We start from the raw sequence: 22,206 nt of genomic DNA, 5'->3' as shown, positions 1-22,206 counted from the left end.
CTGAAGAATATGGTAATACAAAGACTACAGTGAAATACAGTTACTGACAAAATTCAGACACTCTGAAATAGGTTCAAAATAAACTTATTTTTGCTTGCTTGCACAGCCTAGCATATTAGCACATCATTTTTTCATTTCCAATTTTTATATCACCTTGCAGCAAATAGACTGAACCTTAGCCGGAAAATATAGATCTTGGCACTGTAAAATATAGTCAATAAGAGGCTCTAACAGGACTGGAAAGAGGCCTGTCAACCACCCACAGGGCTTATGGCCAAGTACCAGCTCACCATGGCAACAGCTGATCTCAGAGGGGTGAAATGATCCATGAATAAAAATTAAACCAACAGTATTTCTCCTCTTTACAGGAAAGGTGACGCATAACATCTTGTATTCATTACAGTTTAGTCAAGCCTAGCTGAATGCTGTTTATGAATGTTCACAGTAGGTTAAGCTTCAGGTATGCTCAGTGACAGACACACACAGACACCAAGTCAACGGGGGTTTCTTTATTTTTGTCAGATTGTCTTTACTAGGAAAAGTGAATGTTAAGCGAGAGTATTATTTCATTTATAACAAAATAATCATTAGCCCTCAAAATAAAAGTAAAATCAATTGGCTAATAAAAAGCTCTGCTAATGCACAATCAAACATTGTTTGTTCATTATGTGAATGCTGTGATACCAGGAAAAAAAATCATAATCATCGAGCTTTCCATCCATCTAATATCTACTAATGCTAGTAGTTCATTCATTATTTCATTTACTGATTCATTCATTCACTCACTCGCTCATTTAAGGACTATTATGTACGCAGTTTACGACAGCAGAGGGCGTCATCTCAGCCAGCTGTGATGCCCCCTCACCACGCCCCCTGCCAGAGGAGTTTATTTATCCTGAGGGAGAAACAGACAGACATCCACGAAGAGTGGTCACCGTTGTCAGGGAAGGTCGGCGCGATGTGGCCCTTCTTACCGCTGCTGCTGCTTGGTCTGCTGCGACCCTGGCCCGTCGAAGCCACGTTCACACAGGTACCTGTTGATACCCACACACTGCACTTGCTGACAGTATGAGCTCAGACAGATAGATAAGACCGACGCGTTAACCTGAGATCAGATGACATCACTGTCTTTTCCAGGTTTTTATTGTAGTCATAATTTAACTTGAATGTTGAAAACAGAGTAGACAAAATAACACGTTGCATAGATACAAAGGTGGGTGGGGAAAAAAAAAAAAAAAAAAAAAAATATATATATATATATATAGTACCTGTCAGCTCGTCATAACCCTGATAATTAGTTTTTACCTCTGCCATCTTAATTTTTTCAGATGCACTTTATCCAGGATTCTCGAGAATGTTCCTCGTGATAGTTCAAATAATGTAGTTCATTTGCACCCTACAATCTTGTCAGCAATTTTGTACCATATGCCCACTTTTCTCCACTTAACCAGACTGACTCATTACAGACCTCTTTTTGTAGCTCACAGACACTGATGATTGGTATTTAAACACATTCTCTCACACCATAAGGATGTGATGAAGCCTATGTACATAAAATAATGCATTAACAACTGTTATTTTGACTTTGTGACAACTGCATCAAATACCTTTTTGTGTTAGCATTGTGATTTAATAGTACTTCAATTTCCTCTTTCCTGTATTGTTGACATTATGTGAAAACTCCCTGGGCAAACACAGTCTCACCTCGCTGATCCATGTTCATGGCTGCTTAAAACTTTATCGCACCGCTTTATCCCATCGCCTACATTAAAGTGTATCAACTGCAGCAATTGTTTTAAGTAATGGAAAAGTTTGACCTATAATGCCCTGATGTAAACTTGTGTTTCAAGCAACCCTGACAATCAACAGGACAACTATGTTAGACAGTTCTGTAGCTTCTGTTTTCCACTTCTCATTACATACACTCAGGCACAAATTAATTGAGATCTGGCCTGTGAGTTTGAATTTAACTAAGTGCCTCTGGCTCTTTGAGAGCAATGTTCCCCTGCTCTGTTGACACTGGGCTTGTGTTATGTAGTGGGGCAGATGTCAGTGGTCTAACTTGCATAACAAAAACAGGGGTATGAGGAGAAAAAGTGTTGCACCTGTCCCTAATGTGCCTTATTTGGTTAAAGCTTTGGGAACCATTTGACAAAAAAGCTAGAAACAGGACAGACATTACAAACTATAGATTAATTCTTTGGTTGACCTTCAGAGCCAAACTGGATAATAAGCTTTCATTAATTTTATCTCAAATGCCATTTTCCTCATATTAGATATATTTGGGGAATCATGTAGGGCTGCAACTCTGAATTACTTTCAATATCGCTTGCCATTTTATTCAGGAAATGACTATTAATCAGTTATCCAACTAGTTGCAGAAGAATTTTGTTTTGATTGATTAATTGACTAATTATTTCTGCTCTGCACTTTAACAGTTCATGATCTAACATAATGTAATGAGTTTTTGTTATTTTACCCATCGACTTATTTGTCACATGACTGTGAATCAAACAGCCAATGTTGTTTTATTATTCATTACACACATGCTTATTCTATAGCACCATGAAACAATAATTCAGGCTGTGAATTTCACACCATCCCAGGCCACCCTCACAACAAGTCAGACCACTAGTGTTGTAGGCTAACTCTATTTGTTGATTTAACAGGTACCAGATTAGTTATAAATTTGGCTACTATGTTCATCTGGGAGGAAAGTTGTCAAGATTAGAAAGAGAAACAACTTGTGACTGACCAACAAATGTGAAAAAAAATTCAACTCTCTAATACATATTCTTACTATTTCACAATTGCATGTTACTACAAGAGAAGGTGGAGGCTACATGTGTACTATATTTTCATGCCAGAAACCCCATTTAGGCTATAATTATGTCATGTCAATAAGTAAATAAAACATAAGATCAAGGGCAGTAGTTGCATCTCTCTCTCTCTCTCTCTCTCTCTCTCTCTCTCTCTCTCTCTCTCGACTGCTCATCAACAATGGACAATTACTGTTATTGAGGCAAAGTCAATGTAGAAAGATAAGGTGGTATAGCAACAGTGTGAACACAGTGCGAGCTGCAGCAGTTCAGAGGCAGCCATCATACACAGGTGAGGTGATGCAAAAGGTCTGCCAACCCCAGGCCCCCAGCAAATGTTCCGGTTCCCTCGGGTTGTCCGCCTCTGCACAACAAACAAGCATGTTTATCAAGCAGCAATGTAATAGTGGTGTTTTTTTTTTTATTTACCAGAAATGACACAGATGAAACCAATCGTTAAAAGGAGTGGGTGGCTGAAATGTTATACACACACCACCCATATTCTAAAATAATCCATGTGAAGGCCTACCACTGGCCAGAACATTTGTGTTGTTGACACTGTACCATAAGTACTATAAATAAATCTAAGAGCAAATAATGGGCACATAATGTCCTGTAGAATAAGTTTGGCTTGGTTTGTTTGTTTGGTTTTGGGAGTTTTTTTTTTTGCACACATCTAGAAAAGCACCTTTTTATGAGCAAAAATACTACACTAAAGGAGCACTGGGTAACTGTTAGCTGAAGGCTGGTTAAAACAAATATAACCTGCTTTGACCTGTGTTTGTACCCCCAGCGTTGTGACTCATCCACAGATGGCAACATTTACAAATACCAGGCAAAGACTCTGAACGGGAGTCGCACTGTGAACTTCAGCGAATACACAGGCAAGAGTGTCCTCATCGTCAATGTGGCTACATACTGAGGATACACCTTTCAGTATGTGGGTAAGAAACGGCACCACAAGCATCTTTGATTGTGTCTGGGGGAAAAAATGCATCTCCACCTGAGACATCTTATTATTTCTTTTCTGTTATCAGAACTGAATGCACTACATGAAGAGATGAAACCACTCGGACTCACTGTTCTTGCCTTTCCCTGCAATCAGTTTGGCAAACAGGAACCGGGGCAAAATCATGAAATCCTGCCAGGTTTAAAGTGAGTAATCTTTCTTTTTCTGTGCCAGTAAATGTCAGGTCAGCCACAGTGAAAACACTGTAAAACAAGTAGCTAAAGAACGACAGTGAGGTAAACACTATATATAAAAAAATAATGATTTGCTGTTGGTTTGGAAAAAAAAAAAAAAAATCTTGTTTCACCAAATACCAGCTTTTTGGGAACTTGAAAGTGTCTAGTGCTGGAAGCCAATATGAGATGTGAAAACAAGAGAATCCCCTAAATGTCAGTCACAAGCTTCTCACAAGACGGCACATATTGTAATGTGTTGGAACATAAAATCCTCCATAGGTGAATGTAGAGAGGAATTTGCAATATAGTAAATCCTCTGTCAATCAACAAAGCTTAATTAAATCAGGGAAAACATCCTTTGGCAATAAGATCTGTTTCTCTTAGTGGCCTCTCACACACAGAATTTATGTCTCAGGTTCCATCATTCATCTTATAGCCAGAGCAAAGCCTCTGTAATGCACTGTGTGGCTTTGCTCAGCTTGTAGTGAATTTAGGGCAACTGCCAGGCCACAAAGTGCTCAGATGCACGTCCAATGATAAGCTGCCCTCTTTCTTGATTCCAGGCATGTCAGACCAGGCAATGGATTTGTTCCAAACTTCCTGCTGTTTGACAAAGGTGATGTGAATGGAAAAGACGAGCAAAAGGTTTTCACTTTCCTTAAGGTAAGTTGTGGTCTGCTAGCAAAGTGTGTGATATAAAAAAATTAAATTTCCATTATATGTCAATAGAGGTAGTCTTAAATCAGTAGTTTAAATCAAGTGTTTTAGTAATGGTGTGCACAGACTTTAAAGTGAAATATCAACCTAAATGTTTCAGAATTTGTCACATTAGGCTGGGTGCTATTTGAAATGTTTTAATCAGATTATGTACAGGAAAAAAAGGACTAACTTTTGACCTGCTGAGTCACACTCAGGCAGCTATTGTTTACTGAATAGTGTATAAATATGTTCACACCCTGCACAGAAGCACACACACAGAATTGGGTATTTCCAAATATAAACAGCTATCAACGCATATTTGAGTTTGAATATTTCCGAGCCACTGAAAATTTCACTGTTTGCACTGTAACTTTGTTGCTCTCTTTATAGTCCTGTGTTTTCTTCCACACAGAGCTCCTGCCCTCCAGTTGGAGACAACTTCGGTATCCCTATTCACAGATTGTTCTGGGAGCCTCTGAGAATCAGCGACATTAAGTGGAACTTTGAGAAGTTTCTGGTGGGACCGGACGGGAAGCCTGTGATGAGGTGGCACCCAAGTGTCAACATTTCTGAGGTCCGAGCTGACATTCATAAATACCTGCTCCAACGCTACACACAGGATTTTTTCAATTAGATCTGATTCATCATAGAGAATTGTCAGTGTAGTGAAGTAGCAGGATAAGTAGAGTAAAGGTAGAATGTAAAAGGGAGTAATGTTAACAGTTTCTGACACATGAAGATGGCATGTTGAATGAAGAGGAGGCTTGAAAACAGGAACTCTGTGGTGCCTCTTCGGAATCTGGGAGTCAGGCCAGCTCTTCAGTGCATTCAGGCTGCCCTGCAATCCCACAGCATCATGTCATCTTCTCATCCCAGGACCTGTTAGCCATTACAGCCCAAATATGAATTACTTCCAATAAATCATGGAGAATATCACACCGATGTGCAGACCGTCCTTTATGAGAAACAACTGTTATTCTGTGGGTCATTGGTCATGTCACAGGGAGGTGACCATGATGTAGCAAATTTTTGGCCCCTTGACATTTCTATCCTGCAATAAAAAAAAAAAAGACAATATGAACATGAATAAGTAGGGTAAGATACTAACAGACACTTAGAATAGATTTTATTAAGCCAGTCAAATACAAAAAGTCTCACATGTGCTTTTTGCCTACAGCAAAAAAAAGAAAAGGGGCTACAAACCAAAAAAAATACAACTGCCAGTAATTACAGCGTAACTTTCAAAGTGCAATTCTGCTAATGTCTCATTTCAGCTCTTGTCCATCAGGATTTAGTTCCCTGTAACTTAATAACTTGTTTGATAAAATGGAACCTTTTTCAAATTCATCTGCAAACCTTTTAAAGCCCTTCGCCTGACTACCTGATATTCACTATACTAAGGAAATATTAATGGGTATTCATTTAAAGTGGCTTGATTTGAGATTAGATCTACCTTTTTAAAATAGTAACTCACACACACACACACACACACACACACACACACACACACACACACACACACACACACACACACACACAGAATATCTCGAGGTATGGATACTGTGTCTCTTATCAGGGCTCTTGACTCTCTCTTGAAAGAGAGCAAAGCCAGACATCGTGGCAGAGGTTGTTCTCTGAGAAGCGGATGTACTGCAATAACACTGGATCTAGGACCTCCAAGTACTTGTGAAAATCTTCCCCTTTCTGCTGTTTGAGCAGAATTTGAATGTTTCAGTTCTACAACTCCTTCGGTTAATATGAAATAGCAGGTATTTGAGGATGAAGAGGGAGATGGTCATCGCTGCTGCCTAAAAGTTTGAGTGCTGTAACCTAGATGCTGTATGTTGGGGCTAAACTGTGGGCAACGGTACAGGATGCAGCAAGATAAGTATGGATATCAGAATGAGTGATCAAATCAATTGTGGTCAAGTACAAGTGTTGTGTTTAATGAGATTAGGTCCATCATCATGGGGAAAAAAAGGTTGTGTATGTATTGTGCATTGTGTATTGTGTCTGATACAAACATACAATGTCAATAGCTACAATATATTGGGATTACACTAACAACATAGAAAGAACAGCATTACTAAAGACAATGATTTACACTTAGTCAATGCAACTATCAAAACAGCAGGATATAAATAAATTATCAATAATCACAATCATGTTTTTGGTATGATACCATCAAAATTCATTTCCCCAAATTTTTGTATTTCAACAACCACTTTTGAACAGTTACACATATGGGACAGTTCTATAACATTGACGATAATGAAGAAATCTTCATAAATCAATCAACATTCACATTGTAAATTCTATGAGTCAATGTACCTATATAATCATTCATTGTTGGAATGAGTATATGTAGTCTTAGTCATATTGGGGAATGGCTTCCTGTAACCCTACAAGTAACAAACTAAGTGTCAAGTTGTTACATATTTGCAGAGAGACAATCACATAGGAATATTTTCTGGAAAAAAAGAACAATGTTAATTATTCCAACCTATTTAACAAATGACTTCAGTTCCTGATAAAAAAATTAAAATAATATTTCATGTATATATCAGAATAGCGAAGTGTTTCACAAATAGGCTTATAAAACGCAAGTATAAACAACATTACAATAGGATATCTACAGTTCAGTAGGAAAATTATAGATCAAATCACACCTTGTCAACTCAAAAACAAACTGATTTCATGCTACTACCCAGACTCCATTCGGTGGGTACGGTGATGCTTTAGTGCTTTCCAGGGTCAATGTTCTGTCGCTCCCTTTTTCCAAATCCTGCGGCAGCTGCTGCAGCTGCAGACTGATCTACTGATGCACAAAGGAAAAAGATAGTACTCTGATTACAGTCAAATTTTGCTCCTCCACACTTTTTAAATTAAATACAGTAGAAGTGGCCATTGTGTGGTGTAATTAAATAATCCAAAAACATACAAAAAGCCTAGGAATTCCTTGAAAAGACCAAAACCAATAATCAACTGATCCCCTTACAAGTATTGTCTGTGTAGCCAAAGCCAAATGATTTAGGTTTCATCTTTTTGGGCATAAAACTCCTAAAACACATAAATGGGCTACATCATTGTACTGAGTGACATTTATTCATTAGGATAAATGTAGTCTATTTTGAGTCAGTCCCACATACACCACCCTAATGGCACAAATACACACTAGTAGGTGTTCATCCACAGCTGAAAATAGTCCCTAACCAATGTGTAACAGCATGTACTACTGTTAGAGCTGTTGGCCTACATCTCCTCCACCCCTGCTGATATGGTTAAACAACACAGGCTAGTTATATGGGACTCATCACCCACAACATTAGATTATCACCACCTCTGACATAGAGGCTAATCTTAGTGTGCTGGCATCATGGAGGGAGAAACAGGGAACCCAGGCACACCACCGGCTCTACTTATAGCAACATAGTTATCCATCTTGGCTCCAGCGACATGAGGATGAAACAGTCAGAGATCACCAAAGCTCGCCAAACCAGGACGTTTGAGATTGCCAGAAAGATGAGTCGGCGCAGCATCGATTAACTGTCTCTGGTCAGTTACCCGTGCGGGGTAATGATGATATATACAGTAGGCTTCCTTCTCTGAACCACTAGCTGGCTCATCATTGTAGTGAGCAGGGATTTGGTTTTGTGAATACTCGTCCTTTTTTCTAGGGCTGCCCTGACAAAGTGAAAGCAGATGGCTGGAAGCATCCTACTGGAGTAGGCTATGCTATTTTATCTAGAAATATAGACTGGCCTGATTCTTCACAATAAGCTGGATATGATTGGTCTTAAACCAAATATCGTCTTATTGGAGCAACCCCACTTGATTACACTAATGCACATGCTGCTTGAGCCACTAAGAAAGCTGGGGGTATGGCATTAGTCTATAAATCCAATTTCAAACTAACCTCTAATCTTAAAGTGACCTTTAACTCTTTTAAGGCTCTTGCACTGAAACCAATTCTCCCAGTTATGAATCACCCTCTCCAGGATGAAATACCATTCCATCTTGTGGTACTTTACAGATCACTTGGAGCCTTACTCACAATTTTAAGAAGAATTTGGAGAATTTATCTCAAGTCTTGTTATATACACCAACGTCATTCTAATTATTGGTGACTTTAATATTCACCTGAATAAAATATGATCCTTTATATCTTCTGTTGTGATTTGGTGCTTTATAAATAAATGATTGACAAAAAAAGCTAATTGGCTTAGGGCTGAGAGCCACATACAGGGTGGGGAAATCAAAAAGTATTGAGAGACGGACTGCAGCTATCAACACATTGTTGGTTTTGGTCTTTTTGTGACATCATTTTGTTGACAATAAGGTAAAATACAATAACACCAACTTTATCTTTTGAGCAATAAAACTGTACAAAAATGTGATTTATAACAAAATGTAAGAATTAAATATTGTATTTAGGTTGCTGTACTGTACCTGCATTCTCTGGTGGTGGTCTTGAACTCTCTCCAACTGCTCTGGCCCCTCTGGGTTGTGAGAATGATGGCTGCCAAGGAAAACCCTGACAAAAAAGAAAGCACCACCTTAGTTCAAACCACTAAATATTCTCATTCATCATAACCAGCAGCCCTCAACTTTGCTGTAACCTAACAATTGTATTGAATGTAATCGTGGCTAGGTTGAGCTGCAGTTAGACCTAATTACATCTTGTTCCTCCCAACATGTAAGGGGAGTAGAAATAAGAGAAAAAAGAGCCTTGTTTCCTCAGTGAACAAGAGTCACTCCAGAGACAGAGACACAGGGGCCTTAGAGGACCCTTACCGGGGTAACAGGCTGGAAGTCTCGTACAGGGGGTGGTGCTGCTGCGGCTGCTGCGGCTGCTGCGGCGGCTGCGGCGCCTGCTGCATTGGGCATCCGGGGAGGGAAGTGTATGGGCCAGCCCTCGAGGCCCTGCGGTCCCACCTGCACAAAGGGACCACAGTAGGGAGGGCTCAGCGGGCCGTTCACTGAGCCTGACGTGGGGTCTGAGGTACGTCTTTCCTGCTGCTGCCCCTACGAGGGATCACAAGTACACACGTGATCCCCAATCAGTGCACGGCTGCTACTCTCAGCGAGCGCAGTGGCCCTGTCATGGCATGGGCCACTGCTGAACTTCAACCCTACTGCCGCTGCCTCCCACTGAGGAGTGTAAATGTTCCACCTGATCCCGAATGCACTGACAAACATGGTAGCTGGAGTGAGGCTCTTGTCCGGGAGTATTGATTTGTCCACTATGATCTTACTGCAGTCGACATCTAAGCGACTGCATTCTGTCACTAGGGGGTGCTAGTCTGCAATTTTTTCTACAACTCGTATCCTGCTGCATAATTTATCCCAAAGGTTTAAGGAGCAACTTTCAGTGAATGCCATGGCCCTAATTAAATGTACTTGTACTTACGGCCAAAATGACCAAACACATCACCTATCCAGACTGACAGCACTGTTTCATTCACCATTTCAATACGTCTGCAATACTACCAGGCTCAAACCTGAGCTGCAGCCAGTACCTGTTTGTGATGCATCTGCAGTCTCTCCAGCTTACACCTCTCTGTACGTTCTCGCTGACACTCGTTCTGTGCCTGATGAAGCTGAACACACAACACATAATGAAAAAACAAAATAAACCCCACATTAGAGAGCAGTTTAGTTATAAAACATACTCAATGCAAGACACAAAAACTAAATCTTTCCCCATCATGCCACATACAGGAAAATATACTGTAAACACACAGTTTACCTGATTGGTCAAATTAGTAATCTGACCCTGGAGTCTCTCAACTTGCCGCCTCAAGTCTTCTTTTTCCTCATTCATTCGCTCTCTGTCACTCCTCTCTTTCCTGAAGTCTTCTTCAAAGATCTTCACCTGGAGTACAATACAGTGATTAAAAGCAGTGAAGGAAATGGAGCAGGAATTGTATGAATAATTGCAGTAGAGCTGTGTGTGTGTGTATGTGTATGTGTATGTGTATGTGTATGTGTATGTGTATGTGTATGTGTATGTGTGTGTGTGTGTGTGTGTGTGTGTGTGTGATTTGCTGCTTGTCTGACCTGTTCTTTTAGTACAGCAATTTGAGTTAGCAGTTCCTGTTTCTTCAGGTTATTGGCTGCATCTGCAAAGTTACCCTGGCCAGGTGGTTGTTGAGAGGATGAAGGGGAATGCAGGTTTAAGGCTTCCTCTAAAGCCTGATGTAGAAAAAAGAAAACAAGTATTACACAGAAATACGCTCATCGCTCTCTTTTTGCATCTCTTCCACACTCACCCTGTTGAGGCGTTGGATCTCCTTCTCCTGGTACTCCCTCTGTTTGCTGAGGGGCAGCAGCTGATCCTGCAGGTAGCGAATTTTCTGTTTCAGCTCAGTGGTCTCAGAGTTGAGACATTCCTTTTCCCCCTGAAACACAACCAAAACACTGAAAACCCATTCTTAAAGTATTCTGTAACATTGTTTTTGTCCTGTGTTTAATGGCTTTGAAATGTTTACACCTATGTCACTCGTGTCCTCGTAGTCTCACCTGCACATTTTCAATCTTGGATTTGGCCAGCAGCAGCTTCTTGTCATAGTCGCGCTGCCTCTGCTCTCGCTCTGCCTCTAGCTCAAGCACAGTTTTCTGGGACTCAGCCAGCCGTTGTCTAAGGTCTGTGATCTGTGGGACAATGTAAACCATTTAGCTGAGGACAGGATTCACTGAATCCACTTCTCACAGTGGTAAGGTACAATTCTCAAAAACACAAACCAAAAAAAGAAAAAAAAAGTGATTCAGCGATAACTCTCTGGTAAAGTTGAACGTCATCTGCTGCGTGTGTTAACATACATGGCGTAGAAATGTGTGTTGTGAAATTTTACAACAAGCCACAGCAACAAGGACATATTTGCAAACACACGCAGTTCTGTTTTAGTGTAAAATATGAACGAACCTAGTGACGCAAATGGATGTATCTAGTGTTCTGCGGTTTAAACCCCAGGCTGCATGGTGTCCCCGTCTCAACAAAGCGTGAATGTAGGTTTGTTGATGATTGTGGGTGTGCACAAGTGTAGGTGTGTGAGTATGAGAGTGTGAGAGTGTGTATATTTGTGTGTCTCTGCTGCCCTCTGACTGCACCATAGCAGGAAGTTAGTGGGTACCAGAGAGGTAAGGGGAATTCTTACTGTGTGACAGGCCTTGTGGTAAGTGTGTTCAGATAGCGAGCTATTGCAAGATTGCACCTTTTCCACTGGACAAGCACATAGAAAACACACACACACACAGAGACAGACACACACACAGACACACGCACACATACGCAGCGAACTAATGCACAAAAACTTTAGAGCCCTGTGTTCCTTAAAGATATTTCCGAATTACAAAATCTTTGCCTTCTGTCATTTCACTACTTTCTCAACTTTAACAGTGGAATAATTGATCATGAATTTTCCATTGACACAATGTAAAATGTGACCAATGGTGTCACAATGCTACAACTATTCATTCTAAAGGCATTTTCTGACTGTATAGTTCATCTATTTTATGGCCTAATTTATCCTTGTTTGGAAAAACTCAAATCATTTCCAAAATGTGTTACTCCTGATAACAGTAGCAATAGTAATTCATGAAATGAAGTGAGACCTAAGCATTTAAAACAATATCTGACACTTAAGTTAACAGGACACATGGTTACTAAACTTAAATGAGTTCAGTGGAAGACACAGTTGAATAGAGTTCATTTTGAACCTAGGTACAGACAAAGGGCTGTCCATTCTAAGCACATACATTATTTACACTGATCAGCCACAACCTTAAAACCGGTAACTGGCTAATGTTGTAGCTGACTGGTGTTTATGGAAAATGCAGGATAAAAAGAACCCAGACATGTGGAAGAAGTCTGAACTCTGACACAGGCCAAAGTATACATTTAAAAAAAATAAAAAACATAAAAATGAGGCAAGAATACTTGGTGGGTTGGACTGAACTGACGTGATTTTACGAAATGGAACAAAGGTGTTAAACTTCTAAAAGTGAGCTTTGATATGATAAAAATGAAAATGTTTTTTAAAGGAATTCGGAGAGAATGAGGTATTTGTTCTCCTTCAACAGCTCTATATCAGTCGAGGACACTTCTGGGTCTTCCCACACCCTTCATAAAAGCTGTAAAGTCATTACTGTACCTTCTGTTCAAACTGTGACTTCATGGAGTTCCACTGAATGTCCCACTGCTTGTTCACCTCCAGTACCTGTAAGCAGCGCCAGAAAGTGAAACAAATGACACTCAACATATAGGAAACTAAATACACAGAGACTTTCCCCCATGGCAAAAGAGGATGAGCACTTAGTGCAAAAAAAGACTCACATCCTTTCTCTGCTTCTCCAAAAGCTTGATCTTCTTTTCATACACCTCAACATCACAAGGTTTAGTAGGGGTTTTCTCTGCAGCTTTTCCACTCTGGGGGCAACAACAAAACATTCCTAAATCCATAACATTCCTCCATTACTCACACTTGTAAAGAGAGTTTACAAGAACGGAAGTGTTAAGTCACAAATTCATCAAAAAAAAACATTACTCAATGTATTTATAAAAGGAAAAACAAAGTTTGAAATAAAAACATATTTGTTATGTAAATTAGCAATTATATTCATATGAAGCAAAGTCTTGATGTGTGTGTTTGTGTGAGTGTGCACAGAATAAAATAATAACTTTGCTATGTAACTACCTTCTGCGGTGTGGTGGCCTCCATCTTAGGTCGTACAGCGGCGGATTCCTCCTTCACCAGCTCCTCTTTGGCCTCTGGAGCTTCGGTGTCAGATGGTGCAGCAGATGCTGCTGGCGCCGCTGCTGCTCCTCCAGTCACGAGCTCCTTAAGTTTCTGGTTTTCCTGTCTGAATCAGCAAGAAAATGAAAATGATAGTACATGTGAACAACGTCCTCCCAGAGTTTCCTGAAGTTTTGGTACAGCCTCAGGATGTCCTTTGGGAAGAACCTATATTACCCACTGAGTGCAAATATAGCAACAGAAAAAACTTGAGTAACCCCCTTCCATCAAAAGTGAAAGAATGGTCATCAACATCCAAGATAGAGTAAAGATAAGGTTGGGTTTTATCTTCAAAACAGTAATTGGAGGTTGATTCACACTACATTCAAAAGATCAGGAGAAACAAAAGTCTCCCAGTTTAAAAAACCACCAGAAGAATGAAAATTAATGAAACTGTCTGTACCAAGTCAAATTAAGAGAGAAGGTGAACATTACCTCAGCTGTTCTAAGTCCCGATTCCTGATATGATGGTCCTCTTCCATTTTCTTTCGAAGCTCATTGTTCTCCTGTCTGAGCTGCTCACAGAGAGTCTATAACACCAAAATACACAATTAACACTATATTTAACTTCATTCTGTATAATACACAACAACATCAACCTTTTTTTTCCTATATATTCCCACACAGAGCCTGAAGCAACTGCCTTTAACACAGTGGTTACGACACAAAAGGAACTTATATTAGAGTACTGTACATGGGCATGAACTGGATTCATGAGAAAATACTACCTCTATGACCCAAAATTTCTGACACAGTTTCCTATATTTCACATTTTCATCCCACAAACTAACAACATGATAATGAAGTTTTTAAAAGAAGGGACAAAAAAAGAAAGAAAAAGAAAAAACATATTACAGTTATTAGTGCCTATGCACTCACACTGGTACTAACTATGAATTAACAGCCTACACTTTATGGGCCTTAAAATCTATATCAAATATTTTACATGGTTACTCTGCTTTTATTGTAAAGCACTTTGAATTTTACTTAGAAATTTGCTAATCAAATTAATTATGTTTAATGTGTTCAAAAAAAGGAAAAGTCCCTGATAAAGTCCAACCTAAATAAAAATCAGTCTAACTTGTCATCAAGTGTTGTGCATCAGTAGTTGCAGTTCTTTATGTTTATGTCATGTACATACAAGTGCTAAACCCATATGAACTACTGTATAACACTGAACACTAAATATAACTCATCACATATATCATTACATTACAAACAAAGAACCTTGTTCTTTCTCCAGGGACAGAAAAATAAAAAAAAATTTCCAGTCATCAGAGATGAGGGGCATTTCACTGTAAAATATAGCTATTAAATTATCATATCTGGCATGTCAGGAAAATCACATTGTAGTAAATAATATGCACCAGCCTGTGAATGGTTTCCAGTCAATACATTTCATTAAAAATAAGTTAAATTTATCAAAATAAATCACTGTATGTTTACACATTTTCCAACTGTATGATGTTGATTAAAAAACTTAAATCTAAGGCAAGATGGTTGCTTTGGCATTTTTTACTTTTGTCATACAGTCATTTTGTTGCATACCTGTAGGAGGGAGGTCCTCTGTTCATTCTTTTGGACCTTAGAGGAAAGATGGTGAAACTCCACAGCCATGCGACCGAGGTGCGCCAACAACTGGTTCGGGTTGGACTCCTCAGCAAATATGCTGAAGGAGCTCTCTAGTCTCTTCAGCTGGCTCGCCAGCTCGATGTTCTCCTGAGGCAGGAGGGGGATAACTCCTGCCACTGACCCGGCCTGGAGATACCCACACAGGTAAACAGTCAGTCCTTCCTCTCTGGCTGATTCAGAGGGTGAGTAAACAATTACATATGTACTTCAACCAGCACAAGACTGACAGAGCAACATCATGTTACTACTTCTATTAAGAGCAGCAAACCAAACCAAATCAAACCAAAACAAGTTTGTCCTATTGGATTTAAATTTAGTCCTCAGACAAAAGATTAATGGTTACTTCAAACGGAAAAGTTGTGGTAACTGTGTTACTAAAATATATGGGAACTGTGTCAAGTTAAGCTACACAATTTCAAATCATGTGACAATCTAGTCAATTAGTTTGGACAACATGTGCGCCTGATATATTCTGGCATTCTGTCCTATAAACACATCCCCTAGGATGTAGTGTGTGAATGAATCAGATGTGTAATTCTACTCAGTAATAATCCTGGACTTTCCCCAGGCTGACTCAGGCTGGAGCTACCAGTATTGAGTTTGTTGGTGAGTCACCACATCAAGGATACGTTCCTAATATTGAGGAAATGGCCATAAACAGGAAAGTTGAATTTAGGTAAAAATAAATTACACAAAATAAGTACTTTTGGGAGTTAGTGACAAGCGTATTTACCCCTTAAATATGCTACATTGTTTGTTAGAATGAAAGATTCTTCGGAACTACAAAAATGTGAGTTTCTATGACAGCTGGAAAATTATTCATTTTAATTTGTGTCACAACAAGTCTGGTACGTACAGTCAAGGCATCTGGAGTCTTGCCCTCAATATTCACAACTTCAAACTCTGATAAGGCCTCCTGTAAAAACCAAAAAGTAAATTGAATCATAGTGTATGCAGTGTCCACAAAGTAAACATCCAGTTGAGAGCTGCCAAATGTCAAGTTCTAGGCTCTTATAATGTCTTTATCTAGTGTTATTTACAGTTGTTCCTGCAAACAAAAGCTCTCATATACAGTTCAAATTACTCACAGTGGGCTTCTCAGGCTGCAGGGTCTTCCCTAAACAGCTAGTTTGCTCCTCCTTCTGCTCTGCAGTTGGGTGTAAACAGGGTTTAACTGCAATAAGCCATACAAACACCAAGCTTAATCTAAGTTTCAGTAAAGCAGAACATTATACCATATAGTTACAACACTGTACAATGCAATAATCCACTAATATGAAAATTTTTGCAAAGTTGAATTCATCATCATTATCAAGTCTGTGAGACTTACTTTGTGTCTCAGTCTGAACAGGCCCTCCCATACACAGACTGGCAGCAAAACTGGAGGACTTGAGGGCCTCGTTGTCTCTCACAAGTTCTTCCACTCGCTGCCGAAGCCTTGATGCCTCTGATTGAGACTCTTCCAGCAAATCACCTGCAAGTTTCAGAGAGATCTTTTCTCTGTCTGGCAGCACTTCACTTGAGTTTTGCTTGATATAACTCTTAACTATCTTTTTTTTCAACAAAGACCAGTAAGGCTAGAACAATCAGTATAAGCAGGCATCAAAAAGAATGTGATAGAAGTTCAGTGACATATTACGTGCAAGTAACACTCCCTTGGTGAGTCACAAAAGGAGCAATTAGGCCATTGGAATCTTTTCAACAGACTACTGATGAAGATCATCAGGTTATACTACATTCCACCTCATTTTCTGCACAACACATTCCTTCCCGCATTTGTATATTTACACTGGAAACTCAGTCACGTGGTCTGTTATATGATGTCTTTGTGGGTGCATTAAGATAATATTATATAATAATTAATTTAGTGCTGCTAGGAAACACAGGCTGAACACAGATTTTTGTTATAGATTTTACAAAGTACAATGAAGAAATCGATGTCCCTGCGTGTATACCAATCCCGGAAAATAAAATCCCCAGGTGTTAAGACATACAATGGATGTGCAATACCAAAAAGCAGCTGGCATAAAGCCCTCTGTCCAAAGCCTTAAGGTAACTATGCTGTCTTTAGGAACCTACCTAAGCTCTTAAGTCCCTTCATGCGCTCCCTCAGTATGCTGTTCTCCTCCAATAGCTGTCGATAGCTGCTTCCCCCTCCAGCCTCATCTCTGGCCTTGACCTCACTCCCACCTGGATCATAGATGCGGTACGGGCCTTTCCCTTCCATCGCCGTCTCTCACTTCCTAGACATGGTCCTCTAAACTGTGAAAAGAAGACACAGTATTATTATTTTTTGACTTTTACAGAAAACAAAAACTGCTGATAGTAAAGTCTCTAGACGACAGACGGTTTGTGTCTACAACCCTTAGTGATAAGAGAAGCAACTATGGAAACAAGTTTTTCCATTGCAAACAGTCACATTTGAACCCTACATCATAAATATACTGCTCATAGAGGCAAATTGAAACTAACAGCAACCAGCATTACATATCAACACACAAATATTCATGCAAGGAAGGCAACAGCTGAACAGAAGCATTGGCTTTACAGTATTAAGGAAAATAACTTAAACATTACCTCTTGGTTCACATAATATTAAACAAGAAATCCCCTTAAACCACAACTTACACTGTAGCAATATTATAACCACATAGAATTATAGCAAATGGTGTTTCTGGTACCTCTTGATTGCAAATGAAATAAATATATCCTATTCAGACACCCCACTGTATGTGCTATACCCGCTCTGTCTCAGCTTACAATTTCTAGCAGGACGAGTGAAAACTATCGTGAAGAAAATAAACAACCACCGACAGCTTTGAGAGGACAAAAGCAGCAACATCATCACAGTGCTACCCTGCAAGAGAGAAACATATGGCAACAATGTGCTAACGTTTGTGAAGGCTAATAAATATGACAACTACAACGTTCATATCCGAGAAGGAGAAAACGAACAAAATCAGAGAAAAGAAAAGTAAATGTTACGTGAATCCTGCTAACAGACATCTACCCGACAGACGAGAGTCAAATACAGCATAATCTAGCAATTGATAGCTACCTTGATTGGCTGAAGAACGCTAATATTAGTTTTCGCTGTTGTCATGCAAATTGCTAGCAACATCCTCGTTAGCTGTCGGCTATAGCTAACGCTAGATGACAGTGCGGGACAGGAAGCCGCCAGCTCCTCTTATTTACCCACTACAGATACTTTTATCGATGCAGTAAGTCAACCTGAAAGCGGAGTTAAACGATAAACCAAAGAACAAAGAGGTGTCTTTTGCCTGGATACCTTTCAGCTCGCAGTGGCCTCTCGTCTCTCTGCCAGACTTCTATTGCGGAAGTGGTCGACTGGTCTATGCTGTAAGCAGGGAAATTCCACCTCGCGACATTACCTACTGCGGTGTAAACAGCGATGATTGACAGCCCTACGGACCAATCAGGGTGCAGCACTCAGTCAGCGGGCACCAGCAGGAGCCACTGACTGTAATGTAAACACTGAAGCGAAATTCAGACTACATGGTACTGATTTTACAAGAATTATCAAGGCTGCTCACATCGTGGACTTTTAAATATGTAAATGAATATCTCTATATACATCAACAATGGCTCATATGACACAGTGGCACCAGGGTGAGTAATACTGAACAGTCAAAAATACAGCCTGATTTACAGTAGCCTATCTCAGGAGTAGTTGTGATTTTAATTTAATAATTCCTCATTCTTCTGTTTAACTCTTGTAACACATGCTCTATAGTTTTGGGACAAACCCGACCATTTTCACCGAATTACTTTTTTTCCTTCATTGATACATTTAGAGAAGGGGCTGTTGGGGGTTTCTGTGATTGCATCACATATTTCCTCTGAAGTAGCAGGGCAATAAGCTCAAGTTACACTGAGCTTTTTGAGACCACACTATAGGTTAACAGGAAATATTTGGTCATAATTGAGTAATCTGACATCATTTTCTCAATGAATCAAATATGTATTCGCTCTGTAAAATATGAGAAAATACCGAAAAAATGCTGAAAATACAAAAAGATTTGCCATTCCCCAGGTTGATACATGCAGGATATCTTTGTCTTACTAGAAGTATAAAACCCAAAGGTATTCAGTGTAATACCACAGAAAACTGTGGGAGTTGAAACAGTGAAAAAAAAAAGTTCTTAATAAAATCACTTAAGCAATTAATCCAGTACCAAAATAGTTTCAGATTAATTTTCTCTCTATTGACTAATTGATTAATTAACTAATCATTTGCATTGTTTGTAAGTTATAGGTCTATAATTTTCTGAAATTTGAGTGGAATGTGAATTTAAGGCCAGGCATGTCTACATTTCTCAGATTAGACAGCCCACTACTAATTTGGTAAAAAATAAATAAATAAATAAATAAATAATTAAGAGGTGGCAACACACTAAAATATAACAGGATCAATCCAAAATATTTGTTTTGTCAGTTTAGTGCAGGTGTAACTCCTGTATCAAACTGATATGAAACTCTGCCATTCAATGCTTCATGCTATCTAATTAGTACATGGATACATCAGTGTATTCTAAAAAATAAAACACTTACCATGCTAAATGTACATATACTGTTCCACATTGTGTAACTTGTATGTTGGCTTCATCAGCCCTTGTATTGAGATGTTGATTGTTTGTCACATATTACACAGGCTGGTAAAGCAAATACAACATTTTTTAAAAATATTGTGTCAGTCAGGTTAAGTACAGTAATAGTACAGTAGTACAAGTCCAGTAATACAACATGTTTGACTAAATTATTAGAACTATAGACCTATTTCAGGCCCTGACCGACCAAACATGAATAATTTAGAGCAATAGTGACATCTTGTGGGAATTAACAAACAGGTAATCTGTGGCCATATTTCTTCCTCAGGGAGTTACATTCCTCAAGACCATTCCTTGGTTAACTGGTAGCACTAAGTATTTCTGATGTAATTCAGCATGTGACCACAAACAATTAGTATGAACCACTCAAGGGTTCTTGATAATTCTAACTGGATTATCTGTATGACTAAGTATGTATGTTTCTGTAAAGGGTCAAAATGATTAATTTACATAACAAAACGTCTCTCATGAATCACAAGTAAAAGCATATCGCTGCTTATCAACATAGCCACCATAATGATTTTCAGTTTCAGAGTATCAGCCTTGAAAGTTTTATCGCAAAGCATGCTGTGTTAACACAGGAAACACCCAGTTTGCAAATTATTTTACACTCTACATGATGTGATTCACAATAAACCTAAACTAATCAGAATCACACATTTGTTTTTCTCTTTATGTAGCTACCGATACTACTTCCTGTAATGAAAAAAGAGAGCAGGTGAATGCCAGTAATACTGAACTACTGAGAACTACTGACTATGTTAACACTACTGTAATAGAGAAACCAGTTTAGAAATACCTTTAACAATTTAAAAACCTGTAAGATTTCACAATACCACTCATTTGTTTCTTTGACGTAACCTCTCTGATGACTGCATAAAAATCACACTGTACAGAAAAGAGAACAAGTGAGAAAACAAGAGTGTGGGTAAACAGCTTGTAACATATGTACTCCGTCATGGCTGTGTGTGCTTTAATAACAATAAACCTTATATGAAAATACTTTTCATACATTAAAATGCTGCTTAAATCGATTTAGATGGCGAGTAATGAGTCACATGCATAAAAAAAAATCTACATACAACAACTTATAGTATTTGGACCAGCAGTGACCAAAACACTGGTAAAGTGAGTGAATGTGTTCCCGGGGGAGAGTCGTCAGTCAGCCACAGGAAAAAGCAAACACACAGCTCATATGGCTCACACACACACAGAGGTTGTTTTTTCCTCAGTCCTTTGCCTGTCACCAAACACCTTGTCCTTGTTTATTAGTGCACAATGTTTCCATGTCAGGCTAAAATAATAATTAGGCTGGTGACTCTGAGCCTGCCAGCAGAAAAACAAAGGCCCGAGGACACAGGAAATGCCGCCCATCATTTAGTCCTGCTGGCCAGCAAATTGCACATTTTGTTTTTCTTCCCCTACCTACTTTTTCCAGAAACATTTTAAAGCATTTGCCTCATTGCACAACGACAGGAGAGTGAGCAGATGACAGTGAGAGAGGATAATCATCAGACTGAAGCCCACACTGTCACAAGTATGCACCTCATCCTGTTGAGACACAAGGACAGTCCAGTCTCCAATCTCCCACTAGAAGCAGAAATCAGCAGCTGATAGTCATTAACTCTGTGCTACTTAATACAAAATGTTCTTTTGTTAGCCGACTAGTGACTCGGGCTGTCTTCTCGAGGCCTTAAACCCGGGACATCCTCGCTCTCTAATGCTATGCAAAACATGTGCACTGGCACCAGATATGCTTCAATTTTAACTCTTTAACAGGCTCTTCGTATCATTTTCGACAGCCAATCTTGTCAAGTACATGTCTCTCCTTCTCTGTCTCTCTGTGTGTAATTTATAATAATGATAACGAAAATATCTTTTTAAACTACTGTTTGTGTTATTCAGTCTTCAATTCCTTTCTTTTAAAAAAGGTAAAATCTTGTCATTCTTTTTTTTAACATGGATTTACCAACGTGTCCTGTGGAATATGATGTTTTGATGTGTTATAATGAATTACAAACTTAAGCTTAAAAAGCACATTTAAATCAGATTTTAAATAAACATATAACTTAATAAACTGCAATTAACTTTTTTGCTTATATAGTAGTTGCTTTCTGTAGCCAGTAAATACCACACAATTACAGAGTTAATGGCATTTTTACTAGCATATAGAGCAGTAGTCAGTATTTTCACTGTTACATTTACCTTCCACGTTATGTTCCAAACAGAGGATGACAACACTCACCTCAATGACTAGACGAAAAATTATTTTAACTCGCTCTAAATGTTCTGTTACTACTTAAAACAAATAAACAACAACTCACCCACACATTCAGCTTGTGTCGGAGAGGCACTTTTTAAGGACTGGTGAATAGGGGAGAAGCAATTTGACTGTGAGACTTGGGGAATTCCCATAACCCAGTAAAATGGCCTGCACTGTACGCCCAG

At 39.1% G+C, this 22,206-nt stretch overlaps 2 protein-coding genes across 9 annotated transcripts; one reads left to right on the top strand and one right to left on the bottom strand.

Annotated features, from left to right (window-relative positions):
- The first annotated feature begins 869 nt into the window (after nt 1–869).
- On the top strand, nt 870–5,639 carry gpx3 (glutathione peroxidase 3). The gene is made up of 5 exons (XM_023402117.2): nt 870–1,030; nt 3,613–3,763; nt 3,857–3,974; nt 4,568–4,667; nt 5,116–5,639. Exons 1-5 carry the CDS (start codon nt 959–961, stop codon nt 5,335–5,337), a joined length of 663 nt encoding a protein of 220 aa, XP_023257885.1. The 5' UTR covers nt 870–958; the 3' UTR covers nt 5,338–5,639.
- Nucleotides 5,640–5,812: 173 nt separating this feature from the next.
- tnip1 (TNFAIP3 interacting protein 1) lies at nt 5,813–22,160 on the bottom strand. Of its 8 annotated transcripts, none has more exons than XM_023402111.2 (18): nt 22,083–22,160; nt 17,210–17,392; nt 16,461–16,604; nt 16,219–16,304; nt 15,987–16,046; nt 15,047–15,256; nt 13,934–14,028; nt 13,400–13,565; nt 13,039–13,131; nt 12,857–12,922; nt 11,226–11,357; nt 10,976–11,104; nt 10,764–10,898; nt 10,453–10,578; nt 10,223–10,303; nt 9,498–9,728; nt 9,153–9,237; nt 5,813–7,521 (listed from the first exon to the last, which is right to left on the bottom strand). In XM_023402111.2, exons 2-18 carry the CDS (start codon nt 17,355–17,357, stop codon nt 7,442–7,444), a joined length of 2,067 nt encoding a protein of 688 aa, XP_023257879.1. In that variant the 5' UTR covers nt 17,358–17,392; nt 22,083–22,160; the 3' UTR covers nt 5,813–7,441. The 8 variants fall into 8 exon arrangements, with proteins under 8 accessions (XP_023257879.1, XP_023257878.1, XP_023257881.1 ...); XM_023402110.2 differs by lacking the exon at nt 22,083–22,160 and adding an exon at nt 18,420–18,566; XM_023402113.2 differs by lacking the exon at nt 22,083–22,160 and adding an exon at nt 18,420–18,566 and having other exon boundaries at nt 5,813–7,518.
- Nucleotides 22,161–22,206: the final 46 nt, after the last annotated feature.

Source organism: Seriola lalandi, unplaced genomic scaffold (assembly GCF_002814215.2).
Source record: "Seriola lalandi dorsalis isolate HSWRI2012SDOR001 ecotype SW California unplaced genomic scaffold, Sedor1 jcf7180002053898, whole genome shotgun sequence".
In the NCBI taxonomy this organism is placed as follows: Eukaryota; Metazoa; Chordata; class Actinopteri; order Carangiformes; family Carangidae; genus Seriola; species Seriola lalandi.
This window is presented reverse-complemented; position numbering and strand designations above follow the sequence as displayed.